The 23286-nt window shown below is 41.9% G+C and overlaps 1 protein-coding gene across 5 annotated transcripts in view; it reads left to right on the forward strand.

Annotated features, from left to right (window-relative positions):
• LOC118228867 (connector enhancer of kinase suppressor of ras 3-like) overlaps positions 1-23286 on the forward strand; it is a 58799-nt gene that overhangs the window by 21547 nt on the left and 13966 nt on the right. For 3 of the 5 annotated variants that reach the window (XM_035420434.1, XM_035420406.1, XM_035420425.1), the window contains exons 5-15: positions 296-337; positions 1193-1312; positions 2463-2522; positions 4250-4318; positions 4669-4815; positions 6161-6285; positions 6602-6804; positions 7909-7995; positions 9644-9885; positions 14869-14906; positions 17952-17994. In XM_035420434.1, the coding sequence (XP_035276325.1) occupies positions 296-337; positions 1193-1312; positions 2463-2522; positions 4250-4318; positions 4669-4815; positions 6161-6285; positions 6602-6804; positions 7909-7995; positions 9644-9885; positions 14869-14906; positions 17952-17994 (1176 nt within the window). The remainder of the gene's footprint in view (positions 1-295; positions 338-1192; positions 1313-2462; positions 2523-4249; positions 4319-4668; positions 4816-6160; positions 6286-6601; positions 6805-7908; positions 7996-9643; positions 9886-14868; positions 14907-17951; positions 17995-23286) is intronic. The other 2 variants (XM_035420442.1, XM_035420415.1) reach the window with 1 other exon arrangement.

The raw sequence follows: 23286 nt of genomic DNA on the forward strand, positions 1-23286 counted from the left end.
CATAAAAGGACCCATCCCATGTGCTCAGCCAAATGAAACTCAGAACTTGCATATAATAATAATAATAATAACGATAATAATAATTTTAAAATAAAAGATCCAATAATCACTAACTGCGATCTGTCTTTAAACTTTTTTTTTCATTTTTATGAATGTTACAATGGCAAGGAGCCATTTTGGCCATCTTGGCTTGGCGATGTGCCTTTTCTTCTTGAGGGTGTCTCAAGTGAGAACATCCTCCTGCACGTTGACATGGGACACGGCATCTCAAACGCTGTCTTCTCCTTTGTTGTAGGACTGCACGGTTTACCAGATGGAAGAAAAGATCTTGGAAGTGGTAGGTGTTTTCCCTTTGGTCCTGGTATGTGTTACAGAATACTGCGGAGGCGAGAGGAGAGAGGATGTAGTCGTAGGTAAATGAGTATTCCAGGACTGGGAGCTTGGGCAGTATACTCTCAGCCCTTCCTCCATTTTCAGGTCTTAGGGGGACTGGGTTCATTGGCCCCCCATCAGTAGGCTGTTATGCCTGGAGTCCCCGTTAATCACCGCTTCCTGCGGATGACACACTCCAGGCCTGTAGTCCTGACAGCGGGCTTCCTCTTTCTCAGACGAGCCCCTTCGCACACTGCCGTGGTGGCAGGGCCCGTACAGTATGCCTCCTGCTTGGAATCATTTGGTTCCAGCAGAAGTGGATACCTTGCCATGTTTACGTCAAACTGCACAGCTTCGTAGAGTCACAGCCTGCACATCCTGTGCTAGATAACAGTGGGGGCCTTGCTAGGTTAGCGTAAAATTCAAACAGTGATTGCCTTGTGTGTGTATGTGTGTGTGTGTGTGTGTGTGTGAGTGTGTGTATGTGTGCGTGTGCATACGTGTGTGTGGTTGGGTATATAATGTGTTGTGTGGGAGGGAGGGTACAAACCTAGTCCATTGTTGCTATCGCTAAGTGGTTCCCATTAATGGTGATAGCAGTAACGTTGCATCTAACGAGGGAGGCCTTGGATGTGAATGTAATTGATTGTTGATAATTGTCTTCCCACCCACACACATAGACATTTGTGTTCATGGGAGAAACAGGTGGAAGACATGTCCTCATTGAAACATGAAAGGGTTTATGTGAGCATTTATAAAAAGGGTTAATTAAATAAATTAATAACGAACATGATTGGAAAATGCCACCTGTGAATTCCAGTCAAAGGTCCTGAACAGCATCTGTGACCAGACCATAAGGACCACATCAGACCCCCTGAAGAGCCATTCAGCTTGTTTGGAGGAGGTCCGGATCTCCAACATCAGACCAGGAGAAGGATTGGTAAGACCACTTTGTCATATCCTCCTGCAAGATCCTTCTACCTACAAACCATTGAACCTCTATATATAGCCCAAGCTTTATTCAGTTACAACACCCAAAATTTGTTGAAGGCTTATGTACGTAGTGTTTTTTGTGTGCTGGCACACCTCATTTTAAAACTATTGGCACTGAAACTGCTAGTACTAGTGTATATATTTTCACTCATGCCAGGCCACATTTTAAATTAGGTGATCAATGTGATAAAAGCAATAGGAGGCCTGCAAATGTGTTTGTAAAATATGTCATTAGTCTGCGAGTGGCCTCTTGAGCTATATATAGCAGTGGATGCCATTGCAATGTTTCCATCATCATAACTTGCGTATCTCGCGTGTTTTAGTTCCGGCTTTAGCGGTACCTGTTCAGGATGCAAAATATCTTTTCTTTTTGATCCTTCCATTCTTGCACTCGCTGGGAGATATGTTCCAAAGTGTGTTGCTACAACCTCACTGGAATTTCCTCAGCGTACTCAGCAATGTTTGATTTGAATTTAATATTCAAATGATGCTCTCTGGTGCCAAAACCAGTAACCTGCAAGCTAAGTAGCTTCCCTCTGCCAGTGAGCTGTTGCGGCAAACTGATTAAATACTGGCCTGTTGCCATGGTGATTTGTTTTTATAGGAAGCTGGTTTTTATTTTTTTTTTTATTTTGTTTTTGTCACCAGCTACTAAGAGACTGGTACTTGTTAGAGACTCACCATCTGATACAACTTTTACAGTATGTTAACACGACTTTTACAAGTTTTAGCAATGGAAATTCTGTAAAGCTGACTTAGGGTGGTCGCATGTGTTGGGCCCTAGTTTTTAGAAATGCGCAGAACAAAACAGTCCTTACTTTCGAGATTTGAGCCTCAGCTACAATGTCAGCCCAGTATTCTGGAAGTCTGTTGCAGGGGCACAGTTAGCCTTGTACCACTGGTGATGGGGTGAGTTTAAGTCTGCCTCTGGTTATCAGTCATATGCTGAGGCCCCATGTATCAGCTTAAGGGCTCCTGGTGTGAGGGTAGCAATATTGGTGACTCTTTCCAAAATGAAGAATTCTTATGCATTTTAAAAAACGGGGACCTACGTTTTATTTTTGAGTCTGGTACATGAGCCGAATCTCTGTTTACAGGGCATGTACATCAAATCCACCTATGACGGGCTGCACATTATCACCGGCACCACAGAGCATGTGAGTATTACAAGACGGTCGATCCCAGGAAACTTAAATTTCCTCATGGGATTTATCCTCCTTTTATATGTGTTTAAGGCTGTTCTGAAAGCATACTATTTAAAGAAGGTTGAAGGAATTGTCTCAATTCTACTTCCCAGTTATTTAGTTCCTCCTTGGCTGATCTTTTTATGATTTTATGATGTTTCTTTTTGTGATGATATAGTTCCCTTGTTCATTACAGTTAATTTGATTGTATATTATTAATTAATATGCTGTTATATTCTATAATTTTGAGTATATTTCAGTAATCCATGTTAATTAATGAATACACTGGCACTTATAGAATGTAAGCCTTCACTTGCTGAATCAGTCATTCAGTGACCTTGTTCAAACATGTCTTTTATTAAAGACATGAAAAAGCAAATGGATGGATGTCAGAAGGAGGCATTAATATCCCGCGTACAGCTGTTCTGTTCTTACCTTCAGTTTTCAAAAGAATTTTCCTGGAAATTCAAATCCTGGCTGTGTATAGTATGCATGTTAAAAGGTAATTTTTGATCGATGCAATTATTCTGGGAATTGTTTTGTTTGTTCCCAAATTTATTTGATGGGGGAGGGACTGTAAACCACTTTCACTAGTTTAAATATATACCTAAAGGGTCAAATCAAATCAAATTTATTTATTTAGTGCCTTTTACAAAAAAAAAGTCACAAAGACGCTTTATAGAGTGGAAGAAAAAGCAAAAACCAGGGCAAATAGCAAGCACATGAGGGGGAAAAAATCCCCAGTAAAAAAACCCTCAAATGGTAGTGAGAAAAAACCCCCAGATGAGTCAAAATTTTCAAAGGTGAGAACACCTAATGTTCTCCATAAATCGAAACGCTCATTCTTTTCAACTGTTACAGAGTGAACTAATGTATTGTGTACGATAGCTCCCAAAGTTTTGTGGCTCTCTTTGTAATGTTTAAGACCCTGTTAAGTTATCCACTACTGATGATCGTATTTTTCACAGAAGTCATGTTGGTATAGCAACCATAATATTATGCTTCCTTGTGCCAAGCACTACGAGGGAAATAAATCGTCCAGTGTCGGCAGAAGTGGAGGCTGTTTACCGCTCCACATTTTTGGGCGTTGCTGTGAACTCGGGTTTGAGAGAACGAATCCCTCAGTCCCTGTCAGGAAGAGGAATGGGAGGCTGACTCTTCCCACCCCCCCCCCCCCCCCCCCCCCCTTTTTCTTTTTCTCCCTCTTTTGGCCCAATTGTATTTGTGGGCTTGTCCCATGGCAGTCCATGGTGCATGATTCTACCCTGAGAACTCGCACTTTACCTGGATGCTAAAGAGCCCTCAATCCCTGCCCTCTTTCTTACTTTGTATTTGTCCTAAAATTATCGAGCTTGTCTCAATAAGATTAAAATCTCTTTTCCAAGAGGCATAAAAACACACACAACAGTCAGCATAAAAGCAGTGGTACAAGTTAATAGAGGAATTAAAGACAATGCATGAACTATGATCACCTGTCAAATGTGCTGCAAAAAAATTCAAATTGAACCCTAGCGGAAAGCTTATACACACACCATTTAAAAAATGAGAAGGTGTATGCTTACGTTCTAATTAAGCAAGCCTCTATGTCATGTAAATCTATGGAAAGGATGGTGGAATAGGATGGAATAGTCTTGGGCTCTCTCTCTCTCTTTCTCCCTGTTATTCTCAATCTCTCTGTCTGTCCTGTGATCTGTTTGCAGTCTCCGGCTGACAGAACCTGTAAAGTCCATGCAGGGGACGAAGTGATACAGGTCAACCACCAGACAGTGGTGAGCACTCCTGCCCGTCATCCCTACTCTCCAGTCACTCAAGCCGCTCTCCTTGGGGCCACTCCCCCCAGCACCCTCCTCTCCCCACCCACATCACTGTGTTAAATGACAGTGATACATTTTCATTTGTCAATGTGGCATTTTAACAAATGGTTCAGTTAAGTTCTTACTTAATAAAGGGTACAGCAGAAATAAAAATTATATAATTGTCAGCCTCTTCACACACAACAGGTATCCCTTTTTTGCACCTTGTGTCTTTAGTGCATTGTCAGTATACCAACTGGGAACGTAAGAGGTGTTTTGGTGGGTTGTAGGTGATGGGTGCTAAGGGGGTGTACTGTTTGTTCTAGGTGGGCTGGCAGCTGAAAAACCTGGTTGGAAAGCTGAGGGAGGACCCAGGGGGCGTGGTCCTGGTGCTAAAAAAGAGGCCCACTGCGACCTCGGGCTTCACCCCCGCCCCCCTCAAGAACATGCGCTGGAAGCCCCCCCTCGTCCAGGTAAGGTTGCTACTCCCCTTTTCTGTCTCCCGCCCTTCTGAAAGCAAAAATCTTTTGTTATCATTTCCGGCCTTATCTTCCTGAATGACAGCAGGACTCTTTTCCGCAAGTGTTGCCTCTGGAGTTGGGCCTGGTAAAACAGTGGAAAGTCCAGAAGTCTCCCAGGCAGTGGGGGTTTGTGTAAATGGCAAGTGATGTGGATGAAGAATAAGGGTATCTTGTGTCCCCCAACCCCCTCCCACCCCCCACACTAAAAATCCCAACAATTGAAAATAAAAACATGCAGTGATGTCCTGTCACAAAAATCCAGGAAGTGGCCACAGCCAATGGCCTGCTCCGTTTAGCCTCTTCGTTGGGGTCGGAGGTCAGGATGTGTGCTGGAAACAGATTGTGGACATGCCAACTGAAGTCATAGAGGCAGGGCTGGGAAACTCCCTGTTGTCAGGGCCACTCTGAGCCTGTTGCACTATCCCAGGCGCCCTGTTGGACTCCTCACAATAGCCACTGAAAGGTCGACATCCAGCCCCTTTGAATAGATCAGACAAAAATAAGCTTCCTGTTTTCCCATCTATTTTCACACCGAGGCAGTTTTTAATACCGTTATGCAATAATAATCCAAACGGGAGCTTGTTCACATTCACATGCCTGTGAAACTGTAGATGGCAAGCCTGGAGAGGCCAGCGTTCCAATCCAAACCCAGCAGAACACAACAGGAAACAAAAGGCCTGTTTGTAACGTTAGCTTTCGGTTGGCGGCATAGCGTCCCGTCTCGGGTCCTTACCTGACCTCTACCTGGGAAGACGCGGTGAGACAAAAGGTCTCTTTTGGCCAGGACCGTGCCAGGACTTCACTGTTTGTTTATACAAGAGCGTCTGGGAGTCAAAAGTGCTGAATTTCGAGGTGCGATAAGGTGGCTCTGGTGCGCGGAACCAGGTCGGATGTTGTTAATCAGATAAATGACTCATTCTACCGCCTGAGTGGGAATTCAACAGGTAGGGCCGAGGTGGAAGGAGGGTGTAGTGGTGAATAAAACTGAAGTAAAGCTGCGGTAAAAGCACAGTGCTTGAAGATGTATCCACCCAAAGAAATTTGCTCTTTCACCCAGAAGCACTTTTAAAAAGCAATTTAAAAAAAAACCTGAATTCCCACTGAGGTAATGCACCCATACGTTAAACATAGAGATAAGAAGACTCCACAAAACCCATCTTTGAAAACATAATGGGATCTTTGACGGTTATAGAATTTATGGTGTGTTTCCATCTGTATGCCAGAGTTTTGGCAGGATGCCTGTTTGAGGTGGGTGTCTGAAAGGGGGGGGTCATCCCTGCTGTGTTGTGTGTTGCAGAACATACCTTCTCTGACTAAAGCCCAGCCTTCACAAGGCTCAGGGGTCAGCTCTGGGAAGAAGGAGAAGCTCGCCATCCTGGACCTGTACATCCCTCCTCCACCGTCCGTCCCGTACACCCCACGGTGAGTGCCTGCGACAGGGGGGCCCAATCCAAAAACCTGGAAGTTTAGTTCCATGTCTAGATAACCAGCCTGCTGCTGGCCTAGTCATTGATGTGAGATTGCATGACATTACATTCATTCAGCAGGCTTTCCTATCCAGAGCCTTTCCTATCCTACTGAGGACAGAGTGCACAGGTACATTCCTTAAGTTTATGGAAGCAGCAGCAACTTCTCAGGAAGGAAGTACATCAAATCCCGCCCCCCTTCCCCCACACCGATGAGAGTGACAGCAAACTTGTCCTTCTTTTCTCATTGTCTTTTTTCCCTTGCGGTGAAGAGATGTGAAGACCAGCACGAGTGCTAGCAGCAGCACGAGTGCTAGCACCAGCACGAGGCAGAAGGGGTCGGAGTCGCCCAACTCCTTCTTGGACAAAGAGAACCGGCGGCGCTTCAGCCTCACGGACTACAACAAAATGGGGATCGGCCCCGTGGTGGCCGGCGTCCCCAAACCCCAGCTAAGAGATCGGACCTCCTCACGTGGTCAGTACTGAAATCGCAGTCTGCACCAAATGCACCAGACCCCCTCTCACTATCTGTAGAAACACACTGAACCCCCTAACAAACAGTCATTACAAACACACCGGACCCCTCACACACAGTCAGTACGAGCACACCGGAACCCTCACACAGTACGAACACACCAGACTTCCTCATATCATTCATACCAAACAGGCACCTGAAAACATGGCCATACCCCAAGGGCAATATTTGAGCAGAATTAACATGTCTGTACATGTTCTTGCTTGCAGGCTAAAGTAGTTAATCAACTAGCAGAGCTTTTGAGTGTTCACCAACTAGCTAATTTAGTTTTACATCTATTCGCCTAGCTGCAGTGTTGTAATACAAATATAAGGCTACATTTCTAGTTCTAGTATATTTCTATTCTGGCTCACTATTTTGAACATGCTGTTATAGAAGTGGAACAGTCTGGGTCATTGTCTTTCATGTGTTGAGTTAAAGTAAAGCCTGACGACTAAAGTCCATGTATGACTAGTTTGACAGCCACGCTGAGGTGTGTCATTAAAATACCAAGCTGAGGAATGTGATAAGGAAGTTAAATTGGGCTTAATGGGTCACGCGTGTAAATAATTACTTAAAACGAACTTGCATACCAGAGGCAAGGGCTCTGAAGGTTGCCGGCGTGTGCCTGGGCGTTACAAAGGTGTGCGTGTGTGCACTGTTACCGGGAAAAAGAATCTCTCCAACTATGGGTTAAAACTCAGTTTTGAACCATTGACCATGTATGCGTGTGCGTGCGTGTTTGTGTGTGTGCGTGTATATGTATAATATTTTCATAAAGTTGATCCAAAATGTAAAAAAGAAAAAATGATGACAATGAGCCAGTGGACAGGAACCATTTAAATTATAAGAAATACATTTCTCCCTTTCAGTGTTTTGTTCAAACTTTTTTTTATTGATTTCTTAAATTATTCACAAAATTCATAATTATAACAATCCCCATTCATCAGATTCAGTGGTTAAACTGTATGAATGTACTATGCATTGAGCTCTGCCGTTAGGTCTTTTCCTTCAAATATACATTCCAAAAGTGCATTAAAGTCTGACCGTCTGTTCTTAATACAGGCAAACCTCGCCCACTCTCAATGCCAGCGGATACCTGCGTTGGAGCGGTCGACCCTTTCCCCAGGCCGTGGCCCCAAAGCCGAAGAGGTATGGAACCAGCTTTCCCTACTGGACGATATGTGACCAACAAATTTTCCTAGCAGAGAAATTTGACTTCACTACAATTTTGCATTGCACAACCTGAGCTGAAATCAAAGAAAAGGCAGTCGTGCATCCTTTCTTGCGGTGCTTTACTCATTGTGCTCAGGAATCACGGTGTATTAGCGGCCATTTGTGGCAGGAAAAAAATTATTGTCGATTACAATCTCCAAACTCCAAAGAGCTTTCCTGCCCCTCGCCTTCTGACTCTGTCAGTTGTGGCGGTGAGGAATTGCACCTGAGAGCCGTGTCCGGTGTCGAAATGAAATTGCGCCTCTGTCAGTCTTGAGTGCTTCTTGCGTGGTAATTGACGTGGCGCCCCGGGAAACAGCATCTGTGCTTCTCATCGTGTGGGTTCCAGTTTATTGCTGGGGGTGGGGAGGTTGGTTGGGGAGGTGTATCGCCACCACATGTTGCTTCCCCTCCTCCAGAGGTTGTTTCCATGGAGCTGAAACCCGTGCGCACGTACGCACGCGCGGGTGGTGGCCTTGGCAGCTGTCGGGCCAATTAAACCATGCCCATAAACCTGCGGAGGAACGCTCTAATTGGTTTGGAGTCCTCTGCAGCTGGACCACAGAGCCCTTGTTGCTAGAGGACAGAGATGGGTCCGTAACTAGGGGACGGAGACAGGTCCGTTGCCAAGGGACAGGGCAGCGTCTGTGCCATCTCTTCTCCACAGTCGGTCCTGCTGTTACTACTTAAGAGAGAGCCTGGTGTTTCTTTATAATGCAGTTCCACCTTCTGATTAAAAATGTCAGACTAAGTGTAAACCTGTCTTAATGATTCATCAAGTCCTCTCCTGCAAGCGATCTGTTCCTGTTAAACACAACATGGTCCATTTAGACCTTTGTCCAGTAAGACCACTTTCTTACTTTTGGGTCTAATAGTTAGTCCACCCTTTGATGCTATAACAACCTCCACTCTTTTGGGAAGGCTTTATACTAGATGTGGGAACATTGCTGCAGGGATTTGCTTCCATTCAGCCTGAAGAGCATTAGTGAGGTCGTGCACTGATTGGGCGATTAGGCCTGGCTCGCAGTTGGCTTTCCAATTGATCCAAAAGGTGTTGGATGAGGTTGATGTCTTGGCTCTTTGCAGCCCAGTCAATTTCTTCCACATCAATCTCAACAAAACCACTTCTGTATGGACCTTGCTGTATGCCAGGGGACATTGTCATGCTGAAACAGGAAAGGAGTGAAAGACCAAGGGGTGTCCTGATACTTTAGGGCGGCATATATTGCATATATTTGCATACAGAAAGCATTGTTGTGGCTATGTATTGTATAGACCAACTATTATAAAACTATTGCTTAGCTATATATCTAGCTTATTTGCTAGCTACTGTAGGGTGCTGTAGGCTTTGCTCTATAATGTCAGATTGTTATCTTGCCTAGCTTGAGAGAAAGCTAGCTTAGCAAGTAAATTTATGAGCCAGCCAAGCACTGCCGATCCACAATGGTGAATTACAAATCACCCAGACAAGGTCACTGTTGAGACTACTTTTAACCCTGTTTGTGTGGTATTCAGATTACTGGCATTCAAGATCAGTTTTTGGATGTGTTTCCATGGTGACCATGGCTCATGTGGTTTTACCCAGCAGGGATGGATCTTTATCGATACCTGAGCAACGAGCGAATCCCCACCATCGCTGAGGAATCCGCGCCCGCCCCGGTCCGCTTGCGGCCCACCTCACAGCTGCTCCACGGGGTGGACCACATACGTGGCAGCCGCCTCTTCGTCAACACGGACACGCACAACGTCAGTACGATCCCTTACCAAGAGGACACCAAGAAGGTCCCCGCTCACTCCCCATCCACCACTAAGTCGCCCTCGCTACTGGTCAGTTGGATCACGCGCCTAAAGCTATTGACTCATTGATGAGCACTTCCTATCTTTGGCGGGGCTGCTTCTGACTACATCTTCCTCAATGCTTTTTTTTTTTTGGTTCTGTGGGTGGTTTGTTGGTGGTCTCACTACCTTAACTGGGGTTTTCCCACCGCAAAAATTTCCACGCCACTCTGTCAGAACTCTTGCTGTGTTCTGCCTCTTTTTCCGGAACGTTCTGGTCCTCCACTCCAACCCTCAATGGAGTGCATCAAAGTGAACAATACTCGTTCGGCTTGTGTCCTGATGGATTGTGAATAAAAGGTAATGGGGGGGGGGACTTTAACTTTCAAGAGCGGAAGTTTAGTTGAGGTAAGGAAATGATGGCCTTGCTTCCTTTGGCAAGCTCTCTTTCGTATTACAATTAAGTTATTTTTTTATTGTTTTTATTGTGTCTACTATTTTAACTTGCCAAAGTGTGTACTGTTTGTGTAAAGGAAGACTAAAAAAGAGAATTAAAAAGTTTATTTTGTATTTAAATCTACTGTAGCTGTACATTTCTTTACATATTCTTATCTGTTTGCATTTGGTTGGAAATGTATCCACTGCCAATGGTTGCCTTGTAAGCTATGCATTAGAGAGATCTTTTGTACACTGCACTATTATGGTTGCCCAGCCTGGTTCTCATTGTTGAGGACATAATGTGTCCAGCATGTGTTTGTCAGGCAGAGGGAACGTGGGCCTTAATGTCTCCTGGGTCTCTGAGGTGCAGTTGTTCCAGTCACACCTGTGCATTTCAGTTTAGTCACATGTGTGCAACTACTAGTGTATGTTAGTGTGAAAGTTTTTTTTTTTTTTGATCCACTGAACATTTCAGCAAAAGTCTATGATATGGTGCTTGTTCACCCCATTTAACTTAGATGAAATTATCATTTGTATCATTTGCTCACAGTAGGGCATCACGGGAGTGTAGTTTTTCAGTTTTGTTGGACGAAGAGCAAAAAATGCGCTGAAATTGCACAACTACTATATTCAACAAATCTGGAGGAGTACATGGATTACTTTTTTAAAGATGGACTTGTGCCTTGCCTCTCCCTCTCATTTTCAGCGACTTTTTGTACAGTGTGACTGAAGACTGGAGACAAGGTTGCATGGGTGATTTTTGATAGTATGACAGTTTGCAATTGACTTTCCTTGTAAATCTGATGAATGTGAGATGTTCCCATAGTTTCATGGGACATAATCCCCAATAATCACAATTAATAAGATTTCTAGAGAATCACAGGATAGAAGGCCATCTGGTGCCCACATTGGGTTATGGCTAACAAGTGTTTCCAGGGCTTGACTGTCAGTATTAAATACTTAAGGCAAGAGATGTGTATAACGCAATTGTACCTGATCTGCCATTGTAACACTATGGGAAGTGTATTATTAAAGCTGCAATTGACTCAGACACTCCTTTGTATTGTGTTTATCAGGCCTGCTGAATGTTTCGTTGTGCAGTTGCTGTAATGAAAATGGAAAAGGAAAGCTGCCGCACTCTCAACCTTCTATGCCAAAAATATCTCAAACCAAACCAGCATTTCGGCAAACTGGTGCCTTAGTCATGGTATCCGCCTCAATCAACTGAAACACATTTTTTATTCTGTTCACACGGATGCGTGTAATCATGTGGTGTGGGAGGGTCCCACTACCAGATAGGTGCTTGGTTACACAACATGATCAGTGAGCTGTGAAGAACAGTAAACACAGAGACAAGTCTAAAAGTGAGCTTGACATTGGACACTCTGAAAAAAATGCTGAAATATAAAAACATACCTCCTGAGTTGACATACTTTTAAATAAAAGGCCTTAAATCTAAATCTACATGTAGACCATGGGGAGCCAGGGCCCTAAGCCCTTGGATCCGCATGGCTTCACATCTGAGGAGAAGGGTCACCCCCTCAACTTGGAGTATTTTTTTTCCATATCGATATATTGAAGGGAGGACACGGGGTGACCTGCTTCGCTAAAGTGAGTTTTGACCAAATATGTTAGGCTTTCATGCCTGATAGTACTGCGGCGTTCTGCAATACGTACCTTTAGCTCTCGTGTAGTCTTACCAACAAAGGCTCTGTCACTTGGGTATGTAATAAGGTAAAAATCCCCCTGGGAAGAGCAAGTTATAACCCCTCTAATAAGAATTGTTTTTTTTACCCGGCTGTGAATGTTTAAAATAATGACATTTGCAAGTACGATTGCATTGAGCCGCATTGCGCACATAAGTTGCATTTATAATTCTCATCGGGCAGAGGTAGGAGCTTAGATTGTGGAGACTGGGACTTAAGAAAAGGGGTTAGATCAGAATGGACTGGAATATCCTTTAAGGTACGACCTTGAGAGATCACTGCTAGAGACGGAGAATTTCTGAAATGCAGTCATCTGATTGAAGAACATACCAGCGTTTTTGCAAAATAGGTTTTCAGTTCAGTTCAGCACAGTGAGAATACCGGGGGCTGAACATACAGGAATTGTTCCGTATTTATGCCTGACCCTGTAGGAGTTCAGATCTTGACTTATTGATTTTAGCTATAGCATCCTTGTTTTGTGAATCTCTGTAGCCTCTCTCTCAGAATTTTGCTTTCATTGTAGTCAACTTCTTATTAAGAACATTTTACAAATACATTTACAAAATTGGTTATATGGCAAACTATTCTTAAGGGGAAGAGGATGACCGCTATTGGCTCTCAATAAGCTGTTGTGGACAGCCGGGTGCCTATAAAGATCGGTATACTGTACATTTTTTGTACACGTGGTTCATTTGATTCAGGAGGACACTCTGACGAAGGCACCAATTTGCAGAAACACCGGTTTTGTTTTAAACAAAAATATTCTGCGCATCAAAGCTTGAGAGTGCAGCAGCTTTCTGTTTTCAGTTTATGTTTCGCCAGCCAGCACCTCCGCAATCTAGGTGTGCCTCACTTTCATTCGACTATAGGCTGTAATGAAAATGTCCTTGTGGTGAAGGTTAAGCAGTGAAAAAGGGCTGTAGTTCAGAGATTAGAAGGGTCATATTGAGGTTTCAGGAGGAAGAAATGTAAACTTCTCACTGGTCGAGAGCCAAATCTGCACATTAGGCATACATTAGAGGTAGCTACTTATAAACATTTCCCCCTATGAAGTAGGTACATTTTGGAAAATAGGTACATTTTTTGGGACCTAAAATGAATGCTACTGTATATACTGTCCTTAATGACATGGTGAAAATTGATACAATTTTCTTAGGTAACACTGCTGAATTTAGTTGTTGTCCTTTAGTTATATTAGGAACATTTTAGAGATGTATACATTGCTTTTAATTTAGCTCAGCTGGAAAAACACCTCAGAAAATTGGTAAAGGTATTTTTGTGTAAAGCACATTATTTTATTTTGCCAAAAACTTGAATGCATGGATAATCATTCAAGTGGAAACATGTCAAGTTAATCCTTCTTATTAGTGTCAGGCTGATAACTTGGATAACAGTTTTGAGTGCATTTTTCATTCCTATTTTATCTTTTATCACTTTTTATCCAAGAAGCATACAACATTGTTGCTCTGGTTCACTCTTACCTGGCCAAGAGAAAAACACAAAAGAATGCATCAACGGTTGTCCTTGGGCCATCAAGCTGTTGTTAGCTAGAAACCAGCTGTAGCACAACATTCCCCATAACACTTATTATTTGACTGATTTTGTACTTTGCAAACATAAGATGGAATGAGGTCACACGAAAGCGCAGCTACAAAATAGCCCGGCTTTACATTCCTGATAAAGATCTAAATTATATGAAGAGCCTTGTCAGGGAAGCTTGATTTAATCATATCTCTACTCCTCCCCGTCTCTGTTTCTGCATGAGTCTGCTGGTGAATGGGGCCTCCTGTCAATCTCCCTTTGTCTGCTCTGCTCTCTGCCCTGTTGGGCTCCCTCCTGCACTGAACTGTGATCTACAGGTTCTGGGTCTAAGGTGATGCAAAAGAGGGAGAAATTCCTTAAAGCCTCTTCTGGATCCACGTGGTCAAGCTAGCCCTAAGCTATGGTGCTGCTGGAAGGCTGGAATGTGATCGATGAACTTTCCTCTACCTTGCTGACGGTGGGGAATGGCTGGGATAATTGTGTGTTTTGGGGGAAAGGGGGAATGGTGTATAAACAACTGTATTGGCAGTTTGCTTCAAATATACCAATATGCACTATGGACATGAATTGCAGTGCAAGGTTAACATGGTCTGGAACAACAACAATAATAGCCATTGTGAAGCTGGTATGGCATTTAAAATGGATCAAGCATAAGGAAAAATTAGTAAAGGATGGTGCCTAACAGGCATGCTCAACAGCACCATTCTTGGAGATTAGAAAAATAAACAGAATTGCAATATATGAAAGCAACACTCAAAACAACTCAGATCATCGTGTTTTCACAGTTCTAAACAATAATCTCTAGAGTAACTGCATTGGTTGTCCATCGGATGACTGTTCTTCCTGAATTTCAGGTTGCATGCAGTTTTTTTCAAGGAATATGATTGGCAGCTTTAATTGCTTAAATAAATTTTGGGTGTCTGACAGACCAAAGTGTTTATGCGGTTGAAGATCCAAGAATGTGTCTGCTGTGGCACGCAATATACTGTACAATAGTCCACTTACTGGCTCAGGGAACACATTTTCTAAAATCAGTGACTTCAGTTTTCAAAAACACGTGAAGTAATAATGCGGCCTCCTTTAAGACTGGTTATATCTCACTAAGAAGGTGCACCACTGTTTTGGTTGTGATTAGCATAACTGCAGTACGAGAGGAGAGGCACCAAAGATACTTAAAACTAATATATGGATGTATTTAAGGTTACCAAATGAACATTTTCCAAAATTTATTGCCATGACCACAGTGAAAGTTTACCAAATTGTTCCCATTTTTAAATGTGGCTCAGAAGATGGCAGGTCCGTTTGACTTGGTGTCCTGTCTTAACGACCCGCTTTGTGTCCACCGCAGGTGTCAGAATGGCCTCCCCGGTACATGCCCAGCAGGAGGTGGGTAGATGCCGAGACATCGCTCCTAATCAAGTAGCACTATTCCTATCAGCCATTTTCTTCAAACCACAAACGTGTCATTAAAAAAAATCCACAAGTGACTACTTTAGTACAAAGAGTATGCAGATTACAGGTGTATTACGGGTCAGGGTGCTCACCAGCTCAATGAGCTCGCCCCCAGGGGTGATTAATGGGGGGTGGTGTGAGGTCAAGTGTTCTTAAATGACGCTCAGCGCCAGAGACGCTAATGCTGCCTGTGCGTGCTAACAATGTTTGGACGTATTTACGACCCGTAATGTTACACTAAACCCGGTCCCAGTGCGGTGTCAAAACGAGAGCAGACTGTTTGCAGGAAAAGAGATAAATGGAGGGGTGTACTGGCTGGATTTCATGCCAAGTGCCTAAGTGCTGGGTGCAAGTTTGATTTAAATATAATGAAAACATTTCACCATTAACCCTGCTATTGAGGTGGCTAGGCCGAATCCCAATTTTAAAGGGTGACGAATCCGGCAAACGCAAATGTCAATGTTGTATCAGTCACCCAGCGATTGCATGGCTCCAGAATTGGTCACGAAACAAAGAGAATGTCAGGCATCTGTGCGATCTTTAAATGCTAACTCTTTGAAATGGTTCTTTTGTGCATTTTTTAAGACTACATCTGTTTATGCTGTAAGAATCAGATTAAATGTCAGACACATATGTGTCCTAGATGTGATTTTGAAGGCTGAGTGACTCTCATTCTTAGCGGCATGATTGATGACTAACTCCAAGTTTTCTATTTAAGGATATTTCTCTTGGCTGTTAGTCACAGCCTTTGCAAGCCCCCACGTTTGGCCCGAGACCTGCTTACACGTTAAAACGCTTCCATCAAAACAGGGCCTCTGCTTATTCACTAAATTTCAAAATGAAATATTATTTTCCATTTCAACGTTCATTTCTTTCCAGGGTTTAAGATAAATGCCTACTATATTCTGTTTAAAGTGCAGCAGTCTCAGGTTTCATGTGCCTACACCAGCAATTGTAAAGCCAACACAGCATCAGAATCTCCTGTACATCCAGGACCTGAAATATACTTTGTTGCAAACAAGAACTGTCTGGGCTATTGATAACGTACACTCAAGCTGAAATAACATCATAAAAAGGAGTAGTGAAAGGGATAGTTATCACTTTAAGATGCACATGAAGTGTCTTCTTCCTAAATAATGTCTGTGAAAATTCAAATTTCTGTATTGCGTTGTGTTAAGGAGCAGCATCTGATATTACATGCTTCAGAGGAGAGAATATGTTGGTTGGTCCTCTCCTGGAATTGATAGCTGAGGTTGTGGCAATTATTGTTGATTAATGCAATTTAGCATTCCAAAATGGGAGGGAGGAGGGCACATTTTTTTTAACTACAAAGAAAATTCAGTTCCAGATTGCACAATTAGAGATGTAGTGGTGTAATTTATATATGCATGAGTAAAATATGATATTATGATAATATGATACACTACCTGCTGACACTCTTACCATTAATATGTTATAACAGTTGCAAAGGACAGAAAGGACTGTAAACTACAATTAATTTTAACATTTTAAAAACTTGATCCAAATACTCAAATCCGTTGTCTTCTAGCATTGCAAAAAATCTGAGCTGGAATATTTCATTCAGACCAAATATGTCCTGATAGGTGTAAACACAGCAGAACTTTTCCTCGAAAAATATCTCCAGATTTGACAGCAAAATACCAATAGCCCTGGTTAATCGCTTAGCAATAACCAAGATGCGATTGGGTCACAAAAATGACAAACAATTAACATACCGAAAACAGACCGCTTCAGCAAGCGATGCTGTCATTCAATAAGGTTAATTTACTCCACAGCACTTCACAGCATGTGCTTCAGCTGGAAAACGTGCATACCTCTCACGTGCCCTCACATTCGAATGATTTGCGAGATAACGCGGCAGTCAGACAGCCTTTGAACAAGCCGATCTTCCCCCGCTTTTGTGCGTTGCAAGGCTATAGCAACAGGCCATCATCAATCATGTGTTAATCAGTTCAATCGTACTTAACTTTGACACACGGATAATTGCAGAAGTTTATTTCTTTTCCACAAGCCTGCCTAGTCAATTTTATGTAGATCGCTGAACATGTCAGATTAAGAAAATAGATGATCGCTTGCATTTCCATGGTTCGTTCAGGACATTTTCTATGCTCGTAAACTATATCTTAACCACATGCCGGTTTGGATTGCGATAAGAGGATGGTTCTGCAAAGTTACTCCTTACAAAGTAACTACTTGGAGCTTTGCCTACAAATATTTGAACTCCCTTTCAAGTTAAAAACAACCTTTAGTGATCTCAGAATGCCAGTTTAAATGGTGCCTACTGAAATATGAATTTTGGCAGAAGGAATGACAATGCTCACTTTGCCAAAATGTCTTGGAAAAGACGTGGGGAAAGAAAATCTCAGGAATCCACATTCAGCAAAAACCAAGGCCTTTTATTTTTTCCAAATTGCAGGGTGAGCAGCACTATGTATTTGTGTCAATCTGGGTATTTTGAGCGATGTGTACACTGCACCACAGTGGGTCCCCGTTCGAAATAACAAGGTTGCAGATAGGTCTTCCAGGAAAATTGTGGACTAATCTTACCCTGTAACCCACCAAATAATCTCTGTGTCCTTAAAAGAAATTATCGCATCTTACCAGAGAAATGGAAACATTTTCCATAGAGAATGAATACGCTTAATTTTTTTGACAGTGGCTGAAAACACGGTTAACCATTTCATCAAGGAACTTCAAGACTTTATAAGGTTGCATAAACCTCTGGTTGAATGCAGCACCTATTTAACATGAAATATATATGACTGATATCTACAAACTCTTCCACATCTGTTATTCTTTAATTTATACTGAATTTAAAAAACTTTGCATCCCAACCTACAGTATGTTCTTAAAAAGCTGAGTGGCCATCTGGTGTCTTTCAGTATTTTGATTACTGGCTATTGTGTGAGTTCACATGCAGCTGGTTAAATGCTCTCTCCCTTCCCTTTTCACCCTCAGATACAGCTACCCTGCAGTCAGACCCTGGTCTTTCTCTCAAGCGGTAAGAACATTTCTAAGACCTGATCCGGATCCTGTCATCTTTTCCTTCACTGACCTCATGAACACCACTGAACACTGCATTGTGTTCCCATATAGCCATCACTGCAAACCCCCTGACTTACAGTGTCTTTATTCTCCGCTGAAGGAGTGCACTAATGGGGTTTCAATATTGCTTGAACAGATTGATATGCAGATTCACATAAATTGAATGAATGCATTTAAATGCCTGTTGGAATGACTGTAAATGACCTACTGTCTAATGCCTGGGTAAAACTTAGTGGCTTGTGCCAACTGGAAAGTTTGTGATGGCATTAAGTAAATGGCATTAAGCTTCTGCTGGAATGTGCCCTTTTGGAGTGCAGGCATCTATGTCTGTATTCAGAGGGCCCTTTGATTAAAGAGGTAGTCTGCGTCAAAAACTGTGGTTTTAGCTTTTCACCATCTTAATATTTTGGCTAAAAGGCTAAATATGCTTGGGTGTGCATAGTTTGATTACTTTGGATGCCATCTTGAGGTCTGGTCAAAGGTTTTTAAGCACATGGTGAGAAACACTTACACAGATGGAAGTGTGCATTAAGGCTTACCACCAGACTCTTGTTCATAGTCGTGGTCTCTATCGCCCCCTGGAGGAAGTGGGCGACTGCTCTCTGTGGCTCAGTGAGCAGAATTCCCTCAGGCTTACCCTTTGCCCTCCTGTCTGCTGTGGTATAAACACAGGGCCTTTACTGGAATTCCTCTGTAGCTGCACAGATAAGCCCAACTGCAGGACCTGGCTGTTTTATTGCTCTTCACTATTGGCATTTTTTATTTTTGCTGTGTGAGCCATTTTTTTTTGGAATACTGTGAATTTCTTTGGTACTTTTTCTCTTAAGGCAACCATTTTTCTTAGTTAAGATCTATTTAAAAATCATTTTCAGTCATGTCCTTCCTGGAATGCCACTGTAATTGCAGAGCTAAAGGCAACAGTGTGTATGGGTGGAAAATTCAGCTGAACACAGATGAACGACTGCTAGTTATTAACGTAATTACCACACCATCTACGTTATGCCTTCCTTACAGTGTGTGGATGTCCCCTTTACAAACATTTCAGTTTTTTGTTTTAGTACCAGTGAATAATAGTAATAATGTTATAATACAGATTTATTTTTTATTGGATTTAGTTTTAAATCATTATCAAGTATTTGTGACATGTCTTTTTGGGAAAAATATTCTAAATAGTTGTGATAACATAAAATAACAGAATTCTCCCATTTTTAGTATATTATATATTATTACCTGTATTACTCATTTTATACAGCCTTCTTCGCTAATCTTTATCATGGGTGTGACTAATATTGGAGGATACTACAGGTAGTATATATAACACTTGCTTCATATCCCTGCATGTAGGTTTCATTTAGGTTCTTTTCCCTTTTCTCTTTACCCTTTTCCCCTCAAAGATGGAAAAGGGAAGTTTGGCTAAGCAGGTTTTTTTTTTTCTTTTTTTTTTTCCCTTTTTTCAAACAAATATTTATAAATTTTATAAGTTGCCCACATTTACTCCTGCTCGTATCAAAAGGTTCTCTGCCATATCACAGCAGCAGCTGATTTGATAATCTGACATGTAGATGGAATGTATGGACCATGGCCCCTTTAATAAAATAAAATGTGCAAAAACATTGAGGCTCATTGTGAGGAAATGTGTGGACAAGTAATAGTCATTAAAAGGCTATACACTGCATGGCAAGCTAAGCTATGCCAGCAGCTGTTTGTACAATGATGATGGTGAGCTCTAAATGCAGATATATGCTACATACTACAGGCAGTCTACAGGTATTGTCTTTTTTTGACTGACAGAAACCTATTGATTTGGCGTCAGTTTGTCAAACATTTGTTGCGAACAGGCAACAGTCAATGTTTGGCAAATATGGTTTGAACACTAGCGTGAAGGCTAATAAAAATGCTGTGACGTGTGATTGGCAGTGGGAAGGAACCTGGAAGCCTCCTCCTCTTGGGCTGTTGCCAGAGCTTCCTGGTTTTTCCCAAAACCTTCAGGACCATGGATAGTGGTGGCCTCACCAACAGGCGGGCACAGCTGAGGTTGATTGGTGAACAGCCCTAGTGTGTCTCCTTGACTTTGGGACAGACGTTTACGATGACAGATGTGTGTTTGATGCTTTCGTCGCAATATCTTCTAGTTTATGTCATTTCAAAAATTTTATTTTAAACTCCAAAAATTAAATGGCAGTGGGTTTTATTTTATTTTTTTTCCTTATTCACCTGCACACCATCTAGCATGACTGCTGTGCATGTGCATCTCTTTTTTATACCTCGCCATACATGAATTGACTCAGACATGCATCACTATGTGCTAAATCTAAGTTTAATATGTGCATTGTATAATTACATATTATTGTGTAAAGGTGAAAAAAAATCTCAGTTTTAAAAGCTGGCAGGTTCAGCCAATCAGGTGACGGCGAGATCAAGCATCAAGTTTGTCACAAGCAGCTGTAGACATCCCTACCAGGGATATACAGCTGTTTTTGTGTAAATTTTTACTCTTAGCTTGTTCTTTCTGGGAACTGTAAAATATCTTGGAAGTTTATGGCACATCTTGTGCTCTGTCTTACCTCCAATGCCAGATAGTAAATTGTCCCTGTACACTCTGGCATGCAAAATGCACATTTTTAGTTTCTGGCAAAACTCAGCATGTAACTATACCCAGTCTAAGAGTAGACGCTGTGAACTGTGTTTCCACCAGGTATACAGTGAAACTTCCCCGCTGATAAGTTTAGCGGCAGCAATTGCAATGTCAGGAATATTCATATCGCTGCTATGATCATTAGCACCCACTGCAGTTTACGGTACATATCCTGACTTCCTGTAGAGCTGTGTGTGCTATTTCAAGCAACACATCTTTTGGTTTGATTGCTACTGCACTTAAATGAATGTACTGAAGAGAAAGTATACAAGAAATTACAGTGCATGCCTGATTGCATCAAAGGAGGACTATAAAGGACTACAGAATTGCACATGTTTTGAGCACAGAATTTAGCGAACAGAATTTAGCGAAAGGACCAAAAGGCATGTCAGCTGCTTCAACATTAAGGCAAGTTGTCATTGTCAAACAAAGAAGATATGTGAAATACATGCACATGCTGCATTTTTTTGTTGTTCTTATATTTAATAATGAAAAAACACAAAATAAATGTATTTGTCCAAAATAAATTCCAATTTATGAAAGAAGACGAATAACTACCTGTTTCATAAATGTTTTTATGGGCCATCATCAATACCTAGAACAAAATGCCCTGCATTTTCACCCCTCCATGTGCTCTTGCCAGGATAGATGTGCAAAATATTAAATTAGTCTGCAACTATCTTATGACAATCACTGAGAATGTGTACAGCCATACAGTATGATAACAACTGTTTACTCATCCAACTTTTAAAAATTTAAAATAAAAATACCTATATTCTGTCTATTTTGTGTATCGTCATTTAAAATTGGAACAGATTACTGAATTCTCCGTAATTTTGGAGCTTGTAGTAAAACAGAATTCCATAGAGAGTGAATTGGAACTAGGATAAGAATAATAGCACAATGGATCATACTTTTTAGATAAAAGTCCATAAATAAATTTTAACATACATTTATTTATACTATCCATATAATATCCATCTCCATAACATCCATGTATTAGTTGTCTGTGTAACAAAATATAGAAATGAATGCAGGCCTTGTAATATAAGGTGTTATTCATGGGAAGGTTATTTTGAGAGCAATATAGCTTCACACAGTGCTTGTGTGAACCATAGAATTGGTAGAAACATATATCACATATCATACAATGAAACCTATATCCTTAATATGCCAACCCTGTCAAATGTTGGTGCAGAATTACTGCCACTGGGATACAGAATGTACTCATGACCTTTAGCATTTGGTACCAGCATCCAGCAGGTAGCTTTTCCTCTCTCGCGTCAGAAAGTACAGGGTTCATGCCAAGTTTCAACACACAGGCCTGGATTCAGCCAACATTTCTCCCTATCTTCCCTGTCTTCGACTCACAATTGAAAGAATCTGAAGAAGTGTTCACAAATAGTTTGGCCAGTTCAGCAATCGAAACTGTCCACACTGTGTTTGTGAAGGAAAATAAACTTGTAACGAAAGCAAAGCATGTGTTAAATGTGGGCCAGAGGATCCTCTGTGTGGTCATGAACGCCATTCAAATTTGTTGGAAAGCTATATTGTGACTTCTAAACATCTGGAAATTCAGGAACCATTTTCTTATCTGCAGAGCATTCAGGCAACTGCTACATGTCAAGATTGGTGTGCATGGGCAGCACAGCACCAGCACTTAAAGAGTTAACTCAGAGTACTCCGCTCTGCTACAGGGTTACATCAGGAAACAAGGCCATTATCCTAATAGGGCTCTCAAAGGAGAACCCAGTGCCAATCCTTTCATCCGTGTGACGGACGGACAATGCTGATCAGAATTAGACCCAACAGAATGTACTACCCTAACACGGCCACAGCCTGTGAGAAAGAATGGCCATACTGTGCTTCACAATAGCTCTGCAGCAGCACAAAACCCATGGGGAGGCTTTAGCTAAAAGGCGTGAATGGGATTGGGAGGCTTATAGTTTCCTGAGATGATGTAATGAATGTAATGAAATCGACCGATTTAGCAAAATTGTTGCCACCAGGTTTGTAAACTGTGTCCTGGTGATGTTTTTCTTAATGTTCTGAAGTTTAAAAAAATGAGGAATGAGAGGTCAAGAGTGGGTGGATCTAACAACTGGGACTGTCCTTGGGCCCCTGAATGTGGCAGACGGTGAGGAATTAAGTGTGTCCCTGAAAAAAGGAAATAAATACATGTAACACTTAGCCATTCAGAGTGTAATAACTTACCAAGCACATAGCAGGGTACACTGACAACAGTGTTCGTCCCCACTGTATATTTACAAATAAATGCAAGTTTTTTTTTATTTCACAAATAATTTTGGTCATTGACAAAACTGTACTGATCTTGTATTTGTTAGGCAAAGGTAAGGAAAAAAGTTGATTGAATCCAGGCCAAAGTTTGACTACAGCTTTTGCATCTGGGGGAGGTGGTGCTAAGAGCAATCCTGTTAAATAGCTTCCTCATATACATTTCCTCTACTGTATTTGCTTTGCAGTCTCTCTTATTCAGACTGATTCACATAGCTTTTTTTACATGCCATTAATTTATACAGCTAGATGTGTTTGGAGTGCTTCATATTGTCCTCCACATGCCGGAAGATGTCAGGGTGCGTGGGGGGTTAGGAC

The sequence above is a fragment of the Anguilla anguilla genome, chromosome 1 (genome assembly GCF_013347855.1).
Source record: "Anguilla anguilla isolate fAngAng1 chromosome 1, fAngAng1.pri, whole genome shotgun sequence".
Classification (NCBI taxonomy): Eukaryota; Metazoa; Chordata; class Actinopteri; order Anguilliformes; family Anguillidae; genus Anguilla; species Anguilla anguilla.